Source organism: Microdochium trichocladiopsis (genome assembly GCF_020744255.1).
Source record: "Microdochium trichocladiopsis strain MPI-CAGE-CH-0230 chromosome Unknown B0I36scaffold_16, whole genome shotgun sequence".
Taxonomy (NCBI): Eukaryota; Fungi; Ascomycota; class Sordariomycetes; order Xylariales; family Microdochiaceae; genus Microdochium; species Microdochium trichocladiopsis.
In genome coordinates this window covers 262,075-281,538 of record NW_025763559.1, presented here as the reverse complement: position 1 = coordinate 281,538, position 19,464 = coordinate 262,075, and the positions used below count along the sequence as shown (strand labels likewise).

The following is a 19,464-nucleotide window of genomic DNA, read 5'->3' as shown; positions in this document are numbered from 1 at the left end:
AGAGCAACCGCTGGGTACAGCGTCCTGCTGGGCGATGGTGAAGTTGTCCTGGAACTGGTTGAGGAGGTACAGGTAGTCACGCGGGCCGCTGTGGTCGTAGGTGAGGATGGCGTCGTAGTCGGAGAAGGTGCTCTGCAGGCCAAACTTTTCGGCCGACACGAGGATGGGATTTCTTGGTCCTTCCGAGGTACCGACCCCCTCGATCCAGTTGGCCCCGAGCTCGACGGTGTAGGGAGTGCCGTCGGGGCGGCTCCCGAAGGTGGTGTGGTGGACGCGGCCGCCGATGAAGTCGTTGTGTTCGATGATGAGGAAGTCACTGACCGAGGCGTTTGAGAGGGCCTGTGCCGCGGTGATGCCAGATACACCAGCGCCGAGGATGGCGACCTTGGTCTTCTGGCAAGCCTGGGCTTCTCCGGCAGGGACCGCGGCGGCCCGGGCCAAGGACAGCCCGCCACAGAGGGCGGCGAGTGCACGGGATTTTGAGGGCATATTGGAAGCGGATGATCCCTCAGATCGCAAGAAACACCACAGCGAGATGGATGACTGGGAGCAATGCGCTCCTCATGTTGGCGATGGGGGCTTTATATAGACCCGGTGACGCCGTATCAGCGTGCCATTCCATTCTCGACTCATGTCTGCTTACCCATATCTTGTTCGATACTCGATGGTCCTACGGTACTCTGGAGGGCCGACTGGGAAGCACAAGATCACGACTTCAGAATACCCCGGATTCTCCCGTTTCGACCCCGCCATCAACGATCTGCAGGAGGTGCGTTGTGGAAGGCCTATCGGCTTGCTAGGAGTCCGAAGGTCTCGCATTCAGTTGCTAACTTGGGGTAAGTCGCGCGGGACGGCATCCGGATGGCACCCGGAAGGCTTCGATGTACGCTTGATTGCTTTAGGGCGCTCTCCGAGCCGTATTAGCGGCAATCAGAACTGTGAATTATACACACTACCAGGCCGGGCCGGGACGTTGCCCGTTTTCTTTCCTCTTTCAGCCTCCTCGCCTGCCGTATCGCTGCGTGCTGGGTTGGGTTGGCCACCTCGAGGATCGGCGGGACGATTTGTTGCCTGTTTGAGCAGTAATAATCCAGGCAAGATGAACTGAGATGGATTGCAGACGGGCTGTCGGTGTTCCTTTTCACCCATTTCTCCAACATCCATGTATGGGTGCTTCACGTGTCCCTTTTCTTTCCTTTCGTGGCTTGGGACTACAACGTGTCGAATGTTGAATGCCTCGCCCCTGTATCTAGAGATGCATTTCCAGGCGCTCGAGGTCATCCACTCCCCGCACTTTGCGGGGAGAGGCTTATCTGGGATGAAGTCTGCTGGCGATAGCGGCAGAGATACATGGGGAATTCAGGCGTAAGCAGCCATGCTAGCAACCGACTTCCAATACGGCGCTCCCAGAATAAATAGTGCAATCTGCACAATCTGCTATCCTTCACAATCAAATATCAATGCCTGTGGCAGTGCTTTCTCAGTCAAGGGTCTTGTGGGTGCTGGCCGGAGGCGCCAAGACGAGGCGCTAAGATTGAATCGCACGTCATTCCTCGTGACCACGCTGAAGATGAAGAGAATGTCTGAACTGAGCTGCGACGACGCTGAGAAGGTCGCACCTTCACAACCACTCCATTGGTAGAACTCTCTGTCGAGAAAATGAATCGAGACTGGGACCAGACCTTTGAGAAACTCGGGCGCAAGGCCGCCGACGTCCTCAAGGTCAATTGGCATCTCGGCTTCACGGCCTTTGGCGGGCCGCCGGTGCACTTCAAGATTGTAGGCCGTGATGACGCCCGAGAGACGACGGCCTGGCTAACAGCCGCAGTTCCACGACAAGTTCGTGCGCAAGCTGAAATGGATCGATGAGCAGATGGTACAGCATCACCCCCGTCATCTCCTCGTTGTTCACCGCCTCTAACACAAGCCAGTACCAAGAGCTGTTCAGCATCTGCCAGGCGCGGTCCGGGCCCGCCAGCACCAAGATGCTGTACTGCATCAACCTCATCCACGGCGGCATCTTCGGTGCCCTGTCGTCCTTCTTCATCTGGAGGTGCGCCTCTCTATTCCTACGCATCATGTGAGCTCTTCCTAATCGTGCTGCCAGCCTCCCCGGCGCCCTCGGCATGTTCGGCCTCGCCGTCGACGTCGCCAGCATCGGCGACACCCTCCCCCGCGCCGTCTACGCCCTGCTGTCCGGCCTCAACGCCGCAATTAATTTATTTTTTTATAAAAATTAAGTTATATAAATTTTTATTTATTTTCTGGCCACCGTTGGCGTCATCGCCCTCGCCGCCGTCGAGCTGTCGCAAAAGGCCATCACAGACCCCCTCACCCGCATCCTCGTCTTCCTGGCCGCCTCGGCCGGCATGCTGTACAACGCCCTGTGGTACTTCCCCGTCCTCATGGCCGCGGCCGGCTGCGCCGCCATCGTCCACGACTACCGCTGGATCCACCGTCCGCTGCGCCGCGTGAGGCGCGCCGTCTTCCGGAACCGGACCCCGGACCCCGAGCCGGGGCTGCACCAGGAGATCGTGGCTGCGCCTCCTCCTCCAGCTGGCCAGGAGACGGCCCCGAAGCGGCCTTCCACGGAAGGAGAGACCTCGGCAGGACCCTCTACGCTAGAAGCCCATGAACTGCAGATCCTGGGCGAGGCCAACCCGGCCGCCGAGGCGTCCGAAAGAGAATCGGATGCCCGTGTCATTCCCCAGGAGTACAGGCTGGACTTCTCCTGGAAGGTCGGCGCCAGCATCATCGGCGTCTTCTTCCTGTCCTTCATCGTCGTCATGGTCCTCCGCGGCGTCATCGCCAACCAGCCCATCCTCTACAACCTCTTCGCCAACCTCTACCTCGCCGGCACCATCATCTTCGGCGGCGGGCCCGTCGTCATCCCCCTCCTCCGGGAATACATCGTGGCCGAGGGCTGGTTTTCACCCAAATTATTGGGTGCGAATCAAAAGGAGACGTCATGTTCCCTCCGATCAACAAATCGACGCTGTTCATCCAGCCTCCCACAAACCGTACAACTTACGTCGCCTTCGTCCTCGCCCGCGTCTTTCCACTCGTCTTGCCGATGATCTAATGGTCCGATGATACGTCACAATGGAGCCGCATCGCCTTACTAGGTCTACATCGGATCCTCAGATCTCGAGATTTGAACCTGTTAAGACCATGACAGTCGACGAGCATCTCCAACGCATCCAGTTTCTGCGTACTGCGACTTCGGGTGAAGTCGACCGAAATGCCCAGAGGACAGCCGAAGGCCTAAGGGCACGCTATGAACAGCAACGTGATCAGGCCCGAACTCGTGGGAAGAAGACCCATCAGGAAAAGAACAAGAAGATCCAGGCTCTCGAAGACCGGATCCGCGAGCTTGAAGTTGATAACCACGCACTTGAAGACGACAAGAGCGAGCTCAAAGCTACGATACAGTCTGCCAACCGGCAAAGCGACTCTCTACGAGAGGCATGCTCCGAAGCATTAAAAAGCCTGACCATCATTGCCGGCGGAACTTGGCTGGCGCAGTCAAGTTCCCGGTGGGGGCACGGACCATGCAGGGGTGGGCAGGGGCCGGCGCAGTCAAGTTCTCTTACCCCTAACGCAGTCAAGTTCCGCGCACCAAAACGGCTAGGGGTTAACTACAAACCCCCGGGCCAACCCTAAGTAACCCCAACTCTAGGGGGCCCGTGCGCGCAGCTGCGGCTGCGGCTAGGGCGGATGTCGCTAGCTAGGGTCGAGAAAGGTTAAAAGGGGCGGGAATAATAAGAGAAATGAAAAGAGAGTACGCGACGCGACAGGAGAGGAGAGACGCGCGGACAGACCCCCTAGAAGTATAGCTAGAGATAGACAGATATAAAATACTAACGGTAGACTCGCAAGCGTAAGAAATAATGGTACAACGTTATAGCGAAGCATAATAGTAGCATCCGATAGCGCCGTCTTAGCTATCTAGTGTGACGACCCGACCAACAGGTCGCAGGATCAGGCCAAGGACAAGGGCGGATCATGCACGCGGGGCAGACACACCCCAAGGTCCTTACGTAATCATGTCATTATGTCAGCAGGACTGGATATGTTGGATCGCAACATATCCAGACATATCCAGACATATCCAGACATATCCAGACATATCCAGACATATCCAGACATATCCAGACATATCCAGACATACCCACGAGGATATGTTGGATCGCAACATATCCAAACGTATCCAGGAAACCACGATGAAGGACAAAGGATATATAGAGGTGGAGGATCTCCTAGACAGTCATTACCTTTGTACTTCAGCGATCAATCTAAGTATCAGTTTCACCACCCACTTGAACTAGTCACTCAATTGACGAGACTGGTATCTCTTCCAAGAGACACGACAACCCCAAGAGAGAACGACAGCAGAGTTGAAAGTGTTATTGCACAGGCTTTACCTATCTTGCAGAACAGCAACCCCAGCGCCCTGCCAGACGGTTGACCCCGGAGGCAGGATCGTGACATCTAGTTACACGCGCCGGCGCGCGTTCTTATATGCTTGTACTGTAAGGTAGCTATCCGGCCCGGCGTTAACGTCGCTCCGCACTTCCGGTAGGCGCACTAGATCTAGGGAGACGAGTTATAGCGGATTTGAGAGCTAGCTACCGCGATTACGGAGACGGTAGCTAGCACCGGCGAGCTAGTTAACCCGTAGTTGATAGAGCTCCCAGTAGACGGCAGTAAGCCGATCGAATAGCTCGCTGTCACGATCCTGCCTCCGGGGTCAACCGTCTGGCAGGGCGCTGGGGTTGCTGTTCTGCAAGATAGGTAAAGCCTGTGCAATAACACTTTCAACTCTGCTGTCGTTCTCTCTTGGGGTTGTCGTGTCTCTTGGAAGAGATACCAGTCTCGTCAATTGAGTGACTAGTTCAAGTGGGTGGTGAAACTGATACTTAGATTGATCGCTGAAGTACAAAGGTAATGACTGTCTGTCTAGGAGATCCTCCACCTCTATATATCCTTTGTCCTTCACCGTGTGTTCCTTGGATCATTGGATATGTTGCGATCCGCATATCCTGGGATCATTGGATATGTTGCGATCCGCATATCCATGGTGTGGGTCCTGCTGCCATAACGAGATGCTTATGTAACCTGGGGTGTGTTGTCCCGCGTGCATGACCTGCCAGCATTTGGAATCTGAAGGTGGCACTCGAGAGACCCCCCCCCCCCCGAGATGGACTTGGACTAACATTTATTTCAGCCAGCCATACAAATTGCATATAAAAGTGGAAATATATTTTCTCTTGTCCAATCACGTCAATACTGAATGCGTTCTCCACCTGCAAGGAGGACCTGTTCGAGCCTCGTTTTTTGACTCAAAACATCGTCGTTTAGCTTCTTCTGGGCCACTTTGCGTCACCCCTCGTGGATAATCTTCTCTAGATCTCCTGTAGTCAAATGTGCAGTGTTTTTAACGTGATATTTGACTCTCCTGGCGTTCGTCTCGATCCAATTGAGATCAGGAGATAGCCCGGGACCAATAACGAGTTGACGGTCATTGTCCGCGACCCATTTCATGACCTTCTTCGAGTGGTGCGAGGAATCGCTGTCAACTTGAAGGCGGAAATCTTTGTGTCCAACGTGGTTCTCTATTTCGCTGTATAATTGGCGTAGAATTGGAATCAGAATGTCCGCCGTCATTTTCCCATTTTTGTTTGAAGGGATCGTGTACCAGTACAACTTCGACCTGAAGTTCCAGCCGACTGCGCAGACTGCATGCATGAGGGTCTGTTCGTTCTCGTCCTCTAGCTCCTTAGCACCCTGGATGTCATATTCGTCGTTTTTTATGGTGTTTCTAGCGTTTCTGAGCTTCTTCGACTTCTGACGAGGGTCATCCGGCTGTACAACCCAATGTTCGTTTCGGTCCTCCGGACGGCGGTGGACCTTGGTGGTAAGTGCCGGCTGAAATCCGAAGTGAACTTCATCCATTGAGAACCCTGTTTTGAGCCATTCCTTGTCGTTGTACCTGCCCTCTCGAAGGCGCCGTCGAACCCATTGAATTCGTGCCTTCTTGGCGCTCTCGGGGAGCCCTTCCTTCAGTGTTGAGACGCATGTATGGTACCTGAAGCTCCTCCGCATCTGGTTCCTGATTACCCTCTCGCAACAGGTGACCTCGAGGCCCGACTCTGCTGCCGCAACTGGCCACGGTAGGCGGTAGCCCTGCCATTTATCAGCTTCAGGAAGGTCCAGAAGCCAATGATGGATATGTTTACCGTCCTCGACGCTGAATTCGACGCGCCTGCCGCGTCGATTATCGACGAGAGGGTTGTGCGCCGTCCGGCGCATGTAGTGGCTAAGGTCGGAACACCGCCTTTTTGGCGACGGTGACGGTGACTCTGTTTGCGAAGTTTCCTCGGGCTCGGCTGTTTCTCGAAGAGGTTCAGGGATAGCACGAAGCCACCTATAGCCAGTTCTCTTTGGAACATCGAAGTCCGCGAATACTTCGGCCTTCGTAAACAGCCTCTGACCGTCGTCATTATGGGTGCGGTGGCCGTCAGTCATAAGGAGGCCGCGCTTCTGCAGCCACCATATGGTGCCAAGGGGCCTTGCCCGCCGTGGTGTAACATGCTCTTTACCGGGCATTGCGATTTCTCGGTTAAAAGTGACGATAATAGCAAAAGGAGACGTTCGGCGCGTTCAGAATGATTAGCTCTAAGAATGAGCCAAAAACCAAGTGGTTAGAACGACGTCAGCGACGGTGACGTCGTCGAGAGTGCCATCGTCGATTTCAGGTGTTGGGGTTTTAGACCCCTGTCACCCTGGTGATTAGCGCCTTGGCGCCTCGAGTGCCACCTTCAGATTCCATATGGTGCCTGCCCTTGTCCCTGGCCCGATCTTGCGACCTGTTGGTCGGGTCGTCACATATATGTGCCTGCTTTTCTTACTATACTACGAAGATACATAATGGAGTAAAATTGAAGAAGCGTAATAAGTATTTTATCCTTATCGTTTGGTATCTAACGTATTTTCAAGTTTATAGAACTTAAGATGAAGAAGTTGTTAAGATTTAACGTTTTGGTGTAAATATATACGATAAGGAATTGCACGACTCACAACAGAGTCTGCCGTCAAAGCCGACCTCCCCAAATTTCCTTTCTGCTCTCGGAACTGAGTTCTTGGCAGATAGACCTGAAGGAAGACTAACCCGCCTTGAGCTGTGGCTGGGGCATCCTGAGCTCGCATCGACGAAGCAAGACAGGGAGCGGGAAACTACAAAGACGACTCGTGACGCCACCTGTATGGAAACTTGGGGTCCATGACTGCGCCACTTGTGCCCCTATGCGGGCTTTGTAACGCCCGATAAGTGCACCAAGCCCCGAGGCTTGACCCACTCGGGCCCGAGTAACCCCCGATACGTGTACCCGACTCTTGGCTGGGCAACTACCGGCAATAATATTCAAACTCCACGTAGATTACCTTTTAATAAGCCTGTATATAAAAAGAAATGAAAGAATATCTTCTACACTGGAACTTGCACCAGAATCTTCGGCTGATCTTTTATATTGCAGCTCACCTAACCCATTGGCTGTGTTGCTGACGGTTTACCCGCAATCTCCTTCCACCTCGCGCCAATGACTACAATGATCGTGCTCATTACTGGTTGCAGTGAAGGTGGCGCTGGCGCGGCCTTGGCGAAAGAATTTCATTCTCGCGGCCATCGGGTCTTCGCCACGGCTCGCAATGTCTTGGGATTAGCTTCGCTGGAGGCCCTGGGAATCGAAACCCTGCCGCTGGACGTCACCGATCAGATATCTCGAGACACGGCCGCGGCGACTATTTCAAAATTAACGGGAGGAATCCTCCATATCCTCATCAACAATGCGGCCGTGTACAGCCTCATGCCTCTCGCCGACACGAACCTGGAGGATGCGCGTCAAGTCTTTGAGGCCAACATCTTCGGGGTGCTGGCCGTGACGCAGGCGTTCCTCCCTTTGCTCATCAACGCGGCTGGCACTGGGCTCGTGGCAAATGTGAGCAGCATATCTGCCGGGCTGTGCCCACCCTGGCAAGGCATCTACTCAGCCAGCAAAGCCGCCCTTACGGCGATGGGGCATACGATGCGGCTAGAATTCGCGCCACTAGGAGTGCGCGTCACCACAATCATATCTGGGGGAGTGGACACACCGCTCAAGCGACAGGCCGCATTCGTCCCGGCAGGAAGCTACTACAGCTCCTTAGCAAATTCTATTGAATTGAACGAGACGTCCAGCGATTACACCCCCATGAGCCCAACAGAATATGCCAAGCTGGTAGCAAACGACTTATTGAAGCCTCATCCTAGACCGTTGCTCTGGAGAGGCGCTTTCGCGTCTGTGGCCTGGGGGCTGAGCTGGCTCGGCTGGGTAGGTATGATGGACAACGGGCAAAGGACACGAAGCGGCCTATCGACTATCATACGGTGATTGTTCGTAGGACTCATACATTGGGGGATTGTGCATTTCTGAAGGGAAATTCGCCAACTTAAAATGGGAGATAGAGCTGGTCTGTATTGACGGCGGACTCGCTTGTGTGCACCACTCGCTTGTGGACTACGTTAGGGCAAATATAGTAGATGAGGAGTCGTTTTTCAACGGGTGCTGTACCCGATTTTAACACAGCCTACTGTCTTATTCCAGGGCGGTTTTAGGTGAAATCCAAGGGATCCACGCGCCCCACATCTCCAACAGAATCCCTGCATGCCGTGAAGTCTCGCTCATTGCCTTCCTGGACATGTCATGTCCTACGAAAGGTCTGTGCACGTAGCAGGTCTGTCTCATTCCAGCCCCTTTTCCCGCGGATTTACTCAACCTCATTACCCCAGATTCCCTTTCTACCCCCATATTTTCCACTAAATGTGATCCACCGATGAATCCACAAACCCGACAGCAGTAGGACAGCCTACAGTAGAACGATGAGTAACCAGTTACGAACCGACTCCGCGACGACGCCGGACCGCGAGAATAATCCCGATCCGGTCTTGACATACCTACAGCTTTACGCCGACCTAACATACAATGTCCTCATCTGCTGTAGACCCGAATGCCGACACGCTATTTCACCAGACGGAGCCCAGGTTACTGCACACTTATGGAACAAGCATAGTGTCCCTTTAGCGGATCGCTTAGGACTTCCAGAACATATACGCGATCACTACTCTTCGGTATTCCAAAATCCCTCAGACGCAGCTCTGCCGCCCTGTGGTTCCAAACCCCATCCGGAAGTCCAGACCTACGATGGCTTCAGCTGCCGCAAGTGCGTCTTCTTCACCATGAGCTTCCACGAGCTTACAAGGCACCTCTCTCATAACCACCTCGACGGGCAAACGGCGACCCGACCACGGATCGGCCTACTCTACGACGATGTCTACCTGCAGTCCTGGGGGGCCGGGCCGAATCGACGATATTGGAGTGTTACAGATAGGAAGGGAGGTACGGTTCGTCCAGTGCCTGGCCGCCTAGCGGAACAGAACCCTCTCGAGACACCCAAACGACCTACTTTCTCGGACTACGATTCGGCACGGAAAGATCCAAACGACAGACGGACTGCTATCTCACAGAGCAAGCCATGGCTAGATCGGACGGGCTGGCCGGAGATCTTCGAGAACGCAAACTATACAGTACTTATCGCCCTCACAGCTCTGCCCTCCAACCCACCCACTCGACTCCTGTACCTTGGAAAAGCACTCAACCCTACAAACGCGCCCTATATTAGTATTCGAGCAGACGAGATTAAGATCTCTGGGCTCATTGCTATGTTCGACTGGATACTCTCTCGCTGCGAGCAGACAGCACGCGAAACATCTCGTACGGTCCTTTGCTGGTTCCGAAGCCTCCAGCCGGATAAGATCTATCCAAAGCCGTTTACTCTAGTCTCAGCGAAGGCGAGCCGACAGAAGTATCTCCGGACTTTCCAGCGTTTTGTCGCCTTTATCTTCCGCATCTACCGCCTGCCAACCTTCCAACGTCGGGAGCTTCTCCCTATTCGATTTGATTCGGATCAGCAGCAGCTACTTCGAGATATCTGGTCCCACGAGGCCTGGAGCGAGGAACAGCTCCTACGGTGGATCCTAGCGGGAAAGCCCGTCTCTCAGCTACAACCGAAGGCCAAGGAAGAACGGCCTGTTCCAACTTCTAGTAATAGAGGACGGAAACAGTCCGTCGCGAAGCTCTCCTCAGCTAAACCTCAGTCGAGGAAACGCTCGTTTACCGCCTTTCAAGAGGACAGTAATTCGTACTCTTTATGGAATAAGGAGAATGAGGACGGCGAGGATGACGAGGATGACGAGGACGAGGACGACGAGGACGACGACGACGAGGATGATGATGATTATAAGAGTAGCTTTCTCGACGAACACTTTAGCGACTCAGGCTTGAGCGACAGCCAGAGCGAAACAGAGGAAAAGGTCCAATACGCAAATATAAAGAATCAGGCGATCGTCCCTAGCCCAGCGCTGAGCCAGCTTCTCGAACTACTATTCAAGCTTTGTATTACCTTCTATACCGAAGACTTCGCCGACGGCCATCCCAGCTCAACCTATCTCGTCTACTTCAGTGGGATCCTTGGTATTAATCCAGACGGTAGAGGCTTTCGAACAGCAAGGCTTTACACACCATCTCTTTCAGCCTTGATCTATCTCTTCCTAGAATATGCACTACCTGACCATCATTGCCGGCCGGGAAGCGCTCACTTTCGCGCACTCTTGCCCGCCGGCCAATCACTGTCTGGGGCCCCTGGTGCCCTGGTGCCCGCAGGGGAAAATGATCCGGCTCGTGCGCCACGACCGGCCCACGTCATGGTGACCGACACGTCTCGGAATGTTAGTCAGCGCGGCGGGGCCGCATCCTGCGCTTGGCATGGTGCGGCGGCAAGTCCCCGATAGGCTGGCCTGGCTAGTCTGGCTGTGCCATGTGCTGGCCATGTGCGCCCACACCCACGTATGCACGCATGCACGCCCTGTTCTGCTGTCTGCGCTGCCCCTCGCGCGCCGCCTCGTCCCGCCCGCGATCGAGGGGCAGCCATCCTTGGATGTCGACGACAGCACCGAGCGACTTGCGTGCACCAGACAGCCTCCTCTCGACACCACCCCTGTGCGCACGACAGTCCTGACCGGCGACTCCCATTCTCGCGTGGCCAGTCCAGCGCATGTGGCTCTCCCAGTCGTGCCCCGGCGCATCCGTCCCATGTGAGTGGCAAGGCGGAAACACGTCCGCTCCCCAGCCGCCCGCGGCCCAGGGCCCAGGCCCGTCCACGCCGCGCAGGCCCTTGCACAAATGTCCCTCCGCCCGGCAGGCTCGACCAGCCGGAGCATGATTCTTCCACTCCCGTCTTGCCAATCGTTGTGATAGATACGCTGCAGGAACTCTGCGATCGTTGCCCCTCCCTCGTCTCGTCTCGTCTCGTCTCGTCTCGTCCCGTCTCTTCCCCCCCGCCGCGGCCAACGATCGCCCGGCCGCGCCTTCCTCGTCAGCAATGGACTCCAGCTCACCATGAACGCTGCCAGCACTGCTCGGGTGCCCCCTCCTCTTTGACTGCGCGGCCTCACCGCCTTCACTCATAACGGCACGGCACGGCACGGCACGACACGACACGACACGACACGACACGACACGACACGACACGACACGACACGACACGACACAACACGACACGACACGACACGATCCGACCCGACACAACAGTCATGGCGGCTGCGCCCCCCCGCGACCGCGACGCCGCCCGCTCGCGCGAGGTGCGGCTGTGCCTCGAGAGCTGGCAGACGGCCCAGGGCTCGGCCATCAACGTCGCGCTCACCGTCGACAACATCGGGCTCGCCAACCTCCAGCGCACCGGCTACACGCCCCAGCCGCCCCCCGACCGCGCCCTCGCGGCCTTTGCCCAGCTCGCCGTCCTGCGCCTCGGCGTCGAGCGCGCCATGGTCTCCCTCATCGACAGCTCGACCCAGACCATCCTCGCCGAGGCCAACCGCGAGGACAGCCACTCGGCTCCCGACGGCGCCGTCCGCCCGCCCACCGTTCTCTGGCTCGGCACCACGACCCTCGCCCGCCACGACGCCGTCTGCGAGCACTGCCTCGCCAGCACCTACACGACGACCTCGACGGCGCCCGACGGCCGCCAGCAGCACCACACGACGCAGGCATTTGTCGTCCCCGACTGCAGCGTCGACCCCCGCTTCCAGGACCGCCCCTACGTCCGCGACAGCCCCTACATCCGCTTCTACGCCGGAGTGCCCATCATTTCGCGTGCCGGCCACAAGATTGGCGCCTATGCCGTGTCCGACGGCCACGTCCGCGACGGCCTCAGCCTCGAGGACGTCCAGTTCATGCAGGGCATGGCCCGCACCATCATGGAGCACCTCGAGTGGGCGCGCGACCGCGTCGACCGCTTCAAGGGCGAGCGCATCGTCCGCGGGCTCGCAGCCTTCATCGAGAGCTCGGCCGGCCCGGGCGGCTCGCCACCCTCGCGCGCCACCTCGACCGCCTCCATTGACCACCGGCCCCGGACGCCCCAGGTCGCCCTCAACTCCCCGAGACACCCGCTCTCGCGCCAAACCTCGTACTTTGGCAACCCTGCTCCCGCCACCGCACCGCTGCTGGAGAAGAAACACGACACACACGACATCCTCGACGCTCAGGCCGGTGCGCTGCTGCCCTACTCGCCAGGGGCTCCGGAGCGGCGGCAGTCCAAGGGCAAGTCTTCGAGCAGCAACAAGCGGTCCAAGTCCGACTCCATGTCGACCATGCTCCAGCAGGCCGCCGACATCCTGTGCCAGTCGACGCTCGCCGACGGTGCTGTGCTCCTCGGCGCGTCCGCCAGCAGCTCCCGCCAGACGAGCTGGGCCGCCGCACGTCCGGTCAACGGCGCTCTGTCGTCCGAAGACGACGAGCCAGTCGTATCGTCCCCAGATGCGTCAGACCTGCCTAGCGATGTCATGGACAGCATGGCCAGCCCGTCGACGTTCCGTGGGGACAAGCTGTCGCGTGTCCTCGCGTATTCCATCATAGACTAGCAGACCCGCGCAATGTTTGAGCAGGGCAAGGGGGCTCTCACACTAGGCACGCTTGAGAAGTACTACTCCCTCTTCCCAAAGGGCAGAACCTTCTCCTTCCAGGCATGGGTGCCAGCATCACCTCAGAAGACGACAGCGCTAGCGAGAGGGACACGCCGCGCGAGAGCGGCCCGTCTCATACGAGCTCCACGACGCAGCAAAGGGCGACCAAGAACGACAGCAACGACAATCACCATAATCACCACCACCACCACCATCACCATCGCAAGAAGCCCAAGACGGATCACACCGAGCTTCTCCAGCGTATCCCTGGCGACAAGACGGTCGTGTTTGTGCCCCTCTTCGACCACACGGACAATAGCTTCTCTGGCGGCTGCTTCCTCTGGACGGCCGTCGCAGGCCGACTCATGAATCTTGACGACGACCTGTCGTACCTGCGAGCATTTGCCAACAGCATCATGAGCCAGGTCGCCCGTATCAGTGCTCAGAAGAATGAAGCAGCCAAGACGACCTTTATCGCCAGCATAAGCCACGAGCTGCGCAGTCCCTTGCACGGCATCCTGGGGGCCGCAGAGTTTCTGGCCGACACCTCGGCAGACTCGTTCCAGGCTGGTCTTGTCTCGTCTATATCGACGTGTGGCAAGACTCTGCTCGACACGCTCAACCACGTCCTCGACTACAGCAAGATCAACCGTCTCGGTCGCACACGACGGCGCAAACCTGCAGACAAGGAGCAGGTCATCAGCGGCATATCTTCTGACTCACTCGACAGCCTCAGCCTGACCGCTGTCGTTGACCTGTCGGCCCTTGTGGAGGAGGTCATTGATGCAATCGTCATAGGCCACACCTTCAAGCAGGTGCCTAACGCGTCGATGCCCGATGACGGAGCAAAATCACTGGGTGTGGGCAAGCTCGCCCCGACCCCACATGTTTCGCTGGCCAGAGAAGAGCCCGTCTCGGTGCTGGTATGAGCACTTGCAGGCGAGAATAATGCGTCCTTGTTCGGGGGGGTTAATACTGTCGCCGCAAGCTTCACAGACATCAACCGCACCAGGTACGGGCTCTGCTCTCTGACGCGATACTAGCCACTATGCCCATTTCGGAGGTCAGTCTGTCGTGAACTTAAGTAAGACTTCATGCAAGCTCACCCTGTCAAATAAGCTCTGACCTGACTCAAACCATTTACGGGTGGTGGTCTCCTCGTTTGGAGAATACTGACGCTCCGGCATTGTCATTAGCGAATCAGATGTGTTGATAAGGACAGAGCTTGGTGTGATCTCGAAGGATTGACGTTGATGCATGCGTGTGGAAGCACAGCTTAACACTTTATAAAGGCTGTAGCGCTCTGCTTAGACAATCGCTATTGGTAATCCGAATGCTGGAAACCCTAAACCGTCTCTGAATTATGGCTTTGAGTTGCCTGTAAACCAGAGCCCGTCCCATGAAACAGCGGGCCCACCACCTTCTAGAACGGGACTGAAAGGGCGTCCAAAAATAACATATCGGGGACTGGGACACGCCCAGCACGATCAGCAACCGTACAAACATGGTCAAGTGATTACATAAGTACCTACAGGTAGGTAGGCATAACGACACGGCATTACAAGTCTTAATTTCTTGGCGCATCGCCTGGTCGTGATTGAAACGACAGGATGCTGCTTCTGGTGAACTTGCCTGTAGCTAATTAATTGATGACAACTCGCCAAGCCCTGAAGCCCGCATCTCGGTGCAGCTGCATACTGCAAGCGATCAATGAGCGCCATGCGCTGACAAGGAAATTGATGACAGCAGGTTGAATCTTCTAGAATCTAGTGTCTATATGGTTACTCTAGAACACGAACTCGCCGCTTGTCGCTGCGGAGTCCGCATCATCTGGGCCGCAAGTTGACGCTCAAATGATTGTTGCCACTGTCTCGTCTCAAACTGGCTTCCTAAGAGGTTCCTCCTGTAGATCTCCTGCAGAATGGCTGAGGTTTTCGGCTATAAGCAAACCGCAAGAATCGGTACGACGCCATAATCCAGGTGATAGAAGTACCACTGGACTAGACACATTTCGTCTTCTCCAGAGCACATGAAAGCCAAGCTATGTAGTGCTGCACAATGAATAAGGCCATATTGCAAAGGAGAAAATCCCTACTCTCAGGTGATGCCGAGACACAGATGCCATCAAGCTCGATTATTTTAAACTAAGCGTACGGAGCATAAGCCACCACTAATTGACTGGGGTAATGCGCCAGAATCAACGACCTCCAACCACTCGGAGCTGACTCTCGTCCCTGACGGCGTCAGCTACATGCCCATCAAGGCAGTCATGGCCCGGGTCGTGAACATCATCGGGGTCGAGCAAAGGATCGCCGGAACTCTGAGGTGGTGACCGGCAACGTACATTGCTGTTGCGGGCGACACACCAGCTCCAGTGGTATCCGACCCGGCAAAGAAGTCTGTCAGCGACCTCACCGGCGACAAAAGTTGAGCTTGAGCCAAAAAAGGGCTGAATGCCCAATTCGGATTGCCTCATGCAGCTACACATAAAGCTAACGCACAGGATCGGACAACATTGCGCGCCCGCCAGTTCAGCCGTAGACCAGTGGCGTCTACCGGGGCCAGAAACGACATTCTAGACCTCCTGCAGCAGAAAAAAGCAAAACAAATCGCGAGAGCGGTGATGGGTGCAGCAGCCGACAGACCCGACAATCGCGGAGCCTCGAATCAACGAACCCAGAAACGTATTAACATAGACACAGGAACGCCGTGGCCGACAACCACTCAAGGTTCTTTACCCTAGCCTAACAGACGCCTCCACCGACGACGCCCCCTCCTCCTCAGAGCCTGAGTCATTCGGTACAACTCAGAGGCCGAGCTGATGTCCGGATATTTTTAGTTGCTTCTGTATTAGGCATTATTTCACTATCTCACCCATGCAGGCTGCAAACAGTTCCTCTACGAAAGTGACCTCTTCATCCTCCTTCTTGACTTCGACATTCGACGACCCGAAACGAAGAACACCAGTCACGTCATTCATCTCGATAGCAGACTCCTGCTCCCCGGGTCCCCCACCACTCCCGAGACTTTCACGATTCGTCCTGTCGCCTTTACCCGCCACCCCCTGGTTACCCTTCCACCGTACCAACACCGTTGGAATCCGTCGGTGATCGCTGGGCGTATATGCCGCCGGAAGACTCCTCGGCTCAACTCTGCTGACTTCCTGAACGTCAACAGTAATCTCCTGCGAGACCATGATCCCACCGAGCCGTAGTTGCTGGTGGTGCTGAGGATACCCCATTGGAAGCGCTTGCCCATCATCTGACAGTTTCTCTCCGCCCAGCAGCATTGGCGACATTGGGTCGTGCTCCTGGCTGCTCTTGATGCTCAGTTTGTCGAAGATCGTCGTCGAAAGGCGCTCTTGACTGGTCGAGATGATGTTGCCCGCCGCATCGACGGCGCCGAAGCGGTACTTCCCTTGTTGACGTCTGAGTCTGGAGAAAGGCGACATCATTCGGCGCGCGGGGGGTGACGTCCCCGAGCGAACGAGTGGCGGAGGGCCGACTGACACTGAGTTCAGCACAGATGACATCTCGCGGTGCACGTCCCGCGCGAAAGCAGCGTGGTATGGTGAGTTCTTGTATACGAGCTGGTGCGTCTTGAAAAACTGGAGGGGGATGAACTTGAACTTGTGCACAGTGGGTCCGGCGTGGATTGGCAGCACCATGCTGAATGTGAGGAGGGAGCAGTTCATCGGCCGAGCGACATCAGTGGCTGGACGACAGGGTACGCGAACGATTGTCGACGACAGAGTTGCCGTGTCGAAAACCGGATCGCTGATTGAGCTTCGGAACACTTTCATGGCGTTCAGGAGGATGCGTACTAGCTGTGCCTCCTGTGGCGAACAGTCCCCTTTCATTCGGTCTAGTTTCTCCACAGCAGCAGCAAAGTTCAGACCCTCCAGGCGGCGCAGGAAAACCACCTGCCACTCCTCGAGCCGCTCCAAGGATAGCTTCGTGGTCGGGAGGAGGTTGCGCGCTTCCTTTCTGACTAGAACGTCGAATCCGCGGTTGTCTAGTCGGGCTCGGACAGCAAAGAGACCGAGGTGAATTCCAGGGTCCAGCATCGTGTCCTGTAAGCTGTTGGACATTACCCGTAGGTTGTCTTCGAGATTAGCAGTCTTGATCTGCATCCGGGTGCCGATGATATGCGACACCTGACGCACCTCTGCAAAGAGGTATCCCATTGCTCCCAGCTTGTCAACAAGACGCTGGCTTTCCACCCGGCGTACCAGAATCATTAGGGAACCCGGAGCATACTCCCGGGAGCGAGGACCCTGTCGCTTCTGAGCCAAATCGTCGCCGTCCCGGGAAGCGGGACAGGGTGTTCCTATATAGTATCAGCGATTCTTGTCCATGAACAGGACTCTTCAGCACGCCGTACCTGTGGCGAAGATTTCATCCCACAATATGCCCACATCTGTCAGACTCTCTCGCATCTTCTCAGCCAGTGTAGCAGCAGCCAGGCAGAATAGCTCGCGGAATATAATATCGTAGTTGTCTGCTAGTTTGCCATCCTCATGAATCAACTTTATCCCAATTCTGTTATTGCCTGGTTTGTGCGGAAGGCCGGCCAAATGACTGTTCATACGCCCAATTAGGGGCAAGAGACTTGACCACTCTCGAGATGCCCGGAACATCCAGTGAAAGAGCGGATGTGCCGTGCTGAAGACAGCATCATGAGACTAAGCCACTGTTAGTCGATCTGCAACTATATTGGTAGTAAGGCAACTCCACCACCTTCTGGAGAAAAGAGTCCGTGATCTCTTCACTGGGGAGCACGCCATCGGGCGTGACTAGAATCCTCCCCCGTTTGTCGAACACTGCAGAAGCGAGAACTATTCGCTGGGCCTTACTTGCATAGCCCTTGCGTATCCGTGCCGAGTAAATCGCTATGCCTGCCATGATGAAGCAGGCGCCAATTGACTGCAGAGGAAGACTGTTAGCACTTTCAAGTTGGCGGAATGGGCTGAGACTCACGAGACATATAACCGGGATGACGGTTGTATCCCGAGAAGAGCCACTCTCCTTCAAGTTTAAGCGCAGCAACTCGTAGCTCGTGCCCATCGCGGCACACCAATGCATGCCCGACACTGCACCAGCCAGTACGATTGCACATCCCACTCTCCTCCACAGCGAGTTCGTCCATGCCACTCTGAACACAAAGAATAGCGCTAGGGCGACAGTACTCGCAGCGGCGGCGATCACGGCGGCGCCCGCGACGTTGGCGACGGCGTAAATGCATCGGTAGTTGTTGATGGATGCATTGCCGAGGTAGTGCATCCCGCAGATGGCGCACCCGGATAGGCATCCCGACAAGGCGATGCGCCACCAGTATACCTTGTTCGTCGTCGACACGGCGAGGAATGCGACGAGGAGGACGACGATGGGCACGAAGAAGGAGAGGGCCGTGATAGGGACCGAGTAGGCTATTTGCAGCTCTGGCTCTCCATTGAGGAGAGTGACTGCTCTGTTACCTACGAAATGCTGAGGACACGTCAGTACTTATGAACGAGCTTCAGGACGGAAGACAGCCCAGCGCACCATGGACCAGATCGCAATCCCTCCCATCGAGATGGCTGCGCCACATAGAAGCATGCTGGCCTGGGATTAGCGGAAGTATCCCATAGCAGCTTTGCGCACGGAGAGACTGACTGGTTGTAAAGCCCTCTTCGAGACGTCCGCCGGTTGATCAACTCAAGTGTTGATCCGGCTCCGATGAGACTGACGATATAGCTGAGCGCGAGAAGGCCAGCATTTACTGAGAAGGGGACGACTTGCCCTAGGTAAGGGGTAAGCTCTTCGGATGATGTTGACATCGCGAGCGGCGTTTAGCGGAGATTCGCCCAAGCTTTGTGATGAACTGAGACAAACTGGAGGGGTGGCTCTAGCGCCGATGGAGTCTTCGGTCGCTCGACAAGCTTCGAACTGAAGGATTGCTGTATTTGCCGCGATATCCGCCGGTTAGAAGCGCTCTGCCATCGTAGCCCGCGTCTTCTGAGCTTCGGTGCGAGTGTGGAAATCGCATGAAGTGGGTTGGAAATTGAGAGCTGGCGGATGTCATGCACTTTGGATTGTCCGTTCAAGATTCATGGGCACGAGAAATCTTGACATCTTTCTCAGCCGTTCCCTCCCGCATTGCCAAGGGTCCCTCGACGACTTGAGATGGCAGATGCAGGACGGGCAAGCAGGCTACTGTGTTATCAGCGGGACTGGAACGAGAGATTAGCCGCCGGCGCCGTGTGGCTTCGGCCCTTTGCCCGATCTTAGGCGACGACTGGGGATGAATGCGCTGGCAGATTCGAGGCGGTATTGACCCGCGTGCGTAAACTTCATGCAAGGGACCACACAGAACCAGTTGCATTGAACCCCGCCGATCATCGCCGTTCCTGGACCCCCTGCAGCGATGGC

At 56.1% G+C, this 19,464-nt stretch overlaps 9 protein-coding genes across 9 annotated transcripts; 6 read left to right on the top strand and 3 right to left on the bottom strand.

Annotated features, from left to right (window-relative positions):
* Positions 1–72: 72 nt before the first annotated feature.
* On the bottom strand, positions 73–315 carry B0I36DRAFT_208792 (uncharacterized protein; the record flags this gene model as incomplete). The annotated part of the gene is made up of 1 exon (XM_046148876.1): positions 73–315. A coding segment is annotated over one exon (243 nt), but the record flags the coding sequence as incomplete, so codon positions are not given.
* Positions 316–1,659: 1,344 nt separating this feature from the next.
* On the top strand, positions 1,660–3,663 carry B0I36DRAFT_370130 (uncharacterized protein; the record flags this gene model as incomplete). The annotated part of the gene is made up of 7 exons (XM_046159873.1): positions 1,660–1,779; positions 1,829–1,876; positions 1,932–2,053; positions 2,108–2,180; positions 2,304–2,946; positions 3,179–3,529; positions 3,605–3,663. The coding sequence occupies 7 exons, from the start codon at positions 1,660–1,662 to the stop codon at positions 3,661–3,663; spliced, it is 1,416 nt and encodes a 471-aa protein (XP_046004326.1).
* A 3,816-nt stretch (positions 3,664–7,479) lies between these two features.
* B0I36DRAFT_341212 (short-chain dehydrogenase/reductase) lies at positions 7,480–8,623 on the top strand. Its single transcript, XM_046156000.1, has one exon. It carries the CDS (start codon positions 7,599–7,601, stop codon positions 8,427–8,429), a length of 831 nt encoding a protein of 276 aa, XP_046004325.1. The 5' UTR covers positions 7,480–7,598; the 3' UTR covers positions 8,430–8,623.
* A 1-nt stretch (position 8,624) lies between these two features.
* B0I36DRAFT_300195 (uncharacterized protein) lies at positions 8,625–9,607 on the top strand (the record flags this gene model as incomplete). The annotated part of the gene is made up of 1 exon (XM_046152011.1): positions 8,625–9,607. A coding segment is annotated over exon 1 (690 nt), but the record flags the coding sequence as incomplete, so codon positions are not given.
* A 120-nt stretch (positions 9,608–9,727) lies between these two features.
* B0I36DRAFT_225623 (uncharacterized protein) lies at positions 9,728–10,642 on the top strand (the record flags this gene model as incomplete). The annotated part of the gene is made up of 2 exons (XM_046149069.1): positions 9,728–10,065; positions 10,231–10,642. Coding segments are annotated over 2 exons (750 nt in total), but the record flags the coding sequence as incomplete, so codon positions are not given.
* B0I36DRAFT_341208 (uncharacterized protein) lies at positions 10,579–11,629 on the bottom strand. The gene has a single exon (XM_046155999.1). The coding sequence runs from the start codon at positions 11,492–11,494 to the stop codon at positions 10,721–10,723; it is 774 nt and encodes a 257-aa protein (XP_046004322.1). The 5' UTR covers positions 11,495–11,629; the 3' UTR covers positions 10,579–10,720.
* Positions 11,630–11,686: 57 nt separating this feature from the next.
* On the top strand, positions 11,687–12,448 carry B0I36DRAFT_257295 (uncharacterized protein; the record flags this gene model as incomplete). The annotated part of the gene is made up of 1 exon (XM_046151007.1): positions 11,687–12,448. A coding segment is annotated over one exon (762 nt), but the record flags the coding sequence as incomplete, so codon positions are not given.
* A 668-nt stretch (positions 12,449–13,116) lies between these two features.
* Positions 13,117–13,983, top strand: B0I36DRAFT_370127 (uncharacterized protein; the record flags this gene model as incomplete). Its single annotated transcript, XM_046159872.1, has 1 exon — positions 13,117–13,983. The coding sequence occupies one exon, from the start codon at positions 13,117–13,119 to the stop codon at positions 13,981–13,983; it is 867 nt and encodes a 288-aa protein (XP_046004320.1).
* A 1,862-nt stretch (positions 13,984–15,845) lies between these two features.
* On the bottom strand, positions 15,846–19,356 carry B0I36DRAFT_341203 (uncharacterized protein). Its single transcript, XM_046155998.1, has 7 exons — positions 18,835–19,356; positions 18,709–18,777; positions 18,598–18,652; positions 18,034–18,540; positions 17,794–17,979; positions 17,438–17,738; positions 15,846–17,383 (listed from the first exon to the last, which is right to left on the bottom strand). Exons 1-7 carry the CDS (start codon positions 18,870–18,872, stop codon positions 15,912–15,914), a joined length of 2,628 nt encoding a protein of 875 aa, XP_046004319.1. The 5' UTR covers positions 18,873–19,356; the 3' UTR covers positions 15,846–15,911.
* Positions 19,357–19,464: the final 108 nt, after the last annotated feature.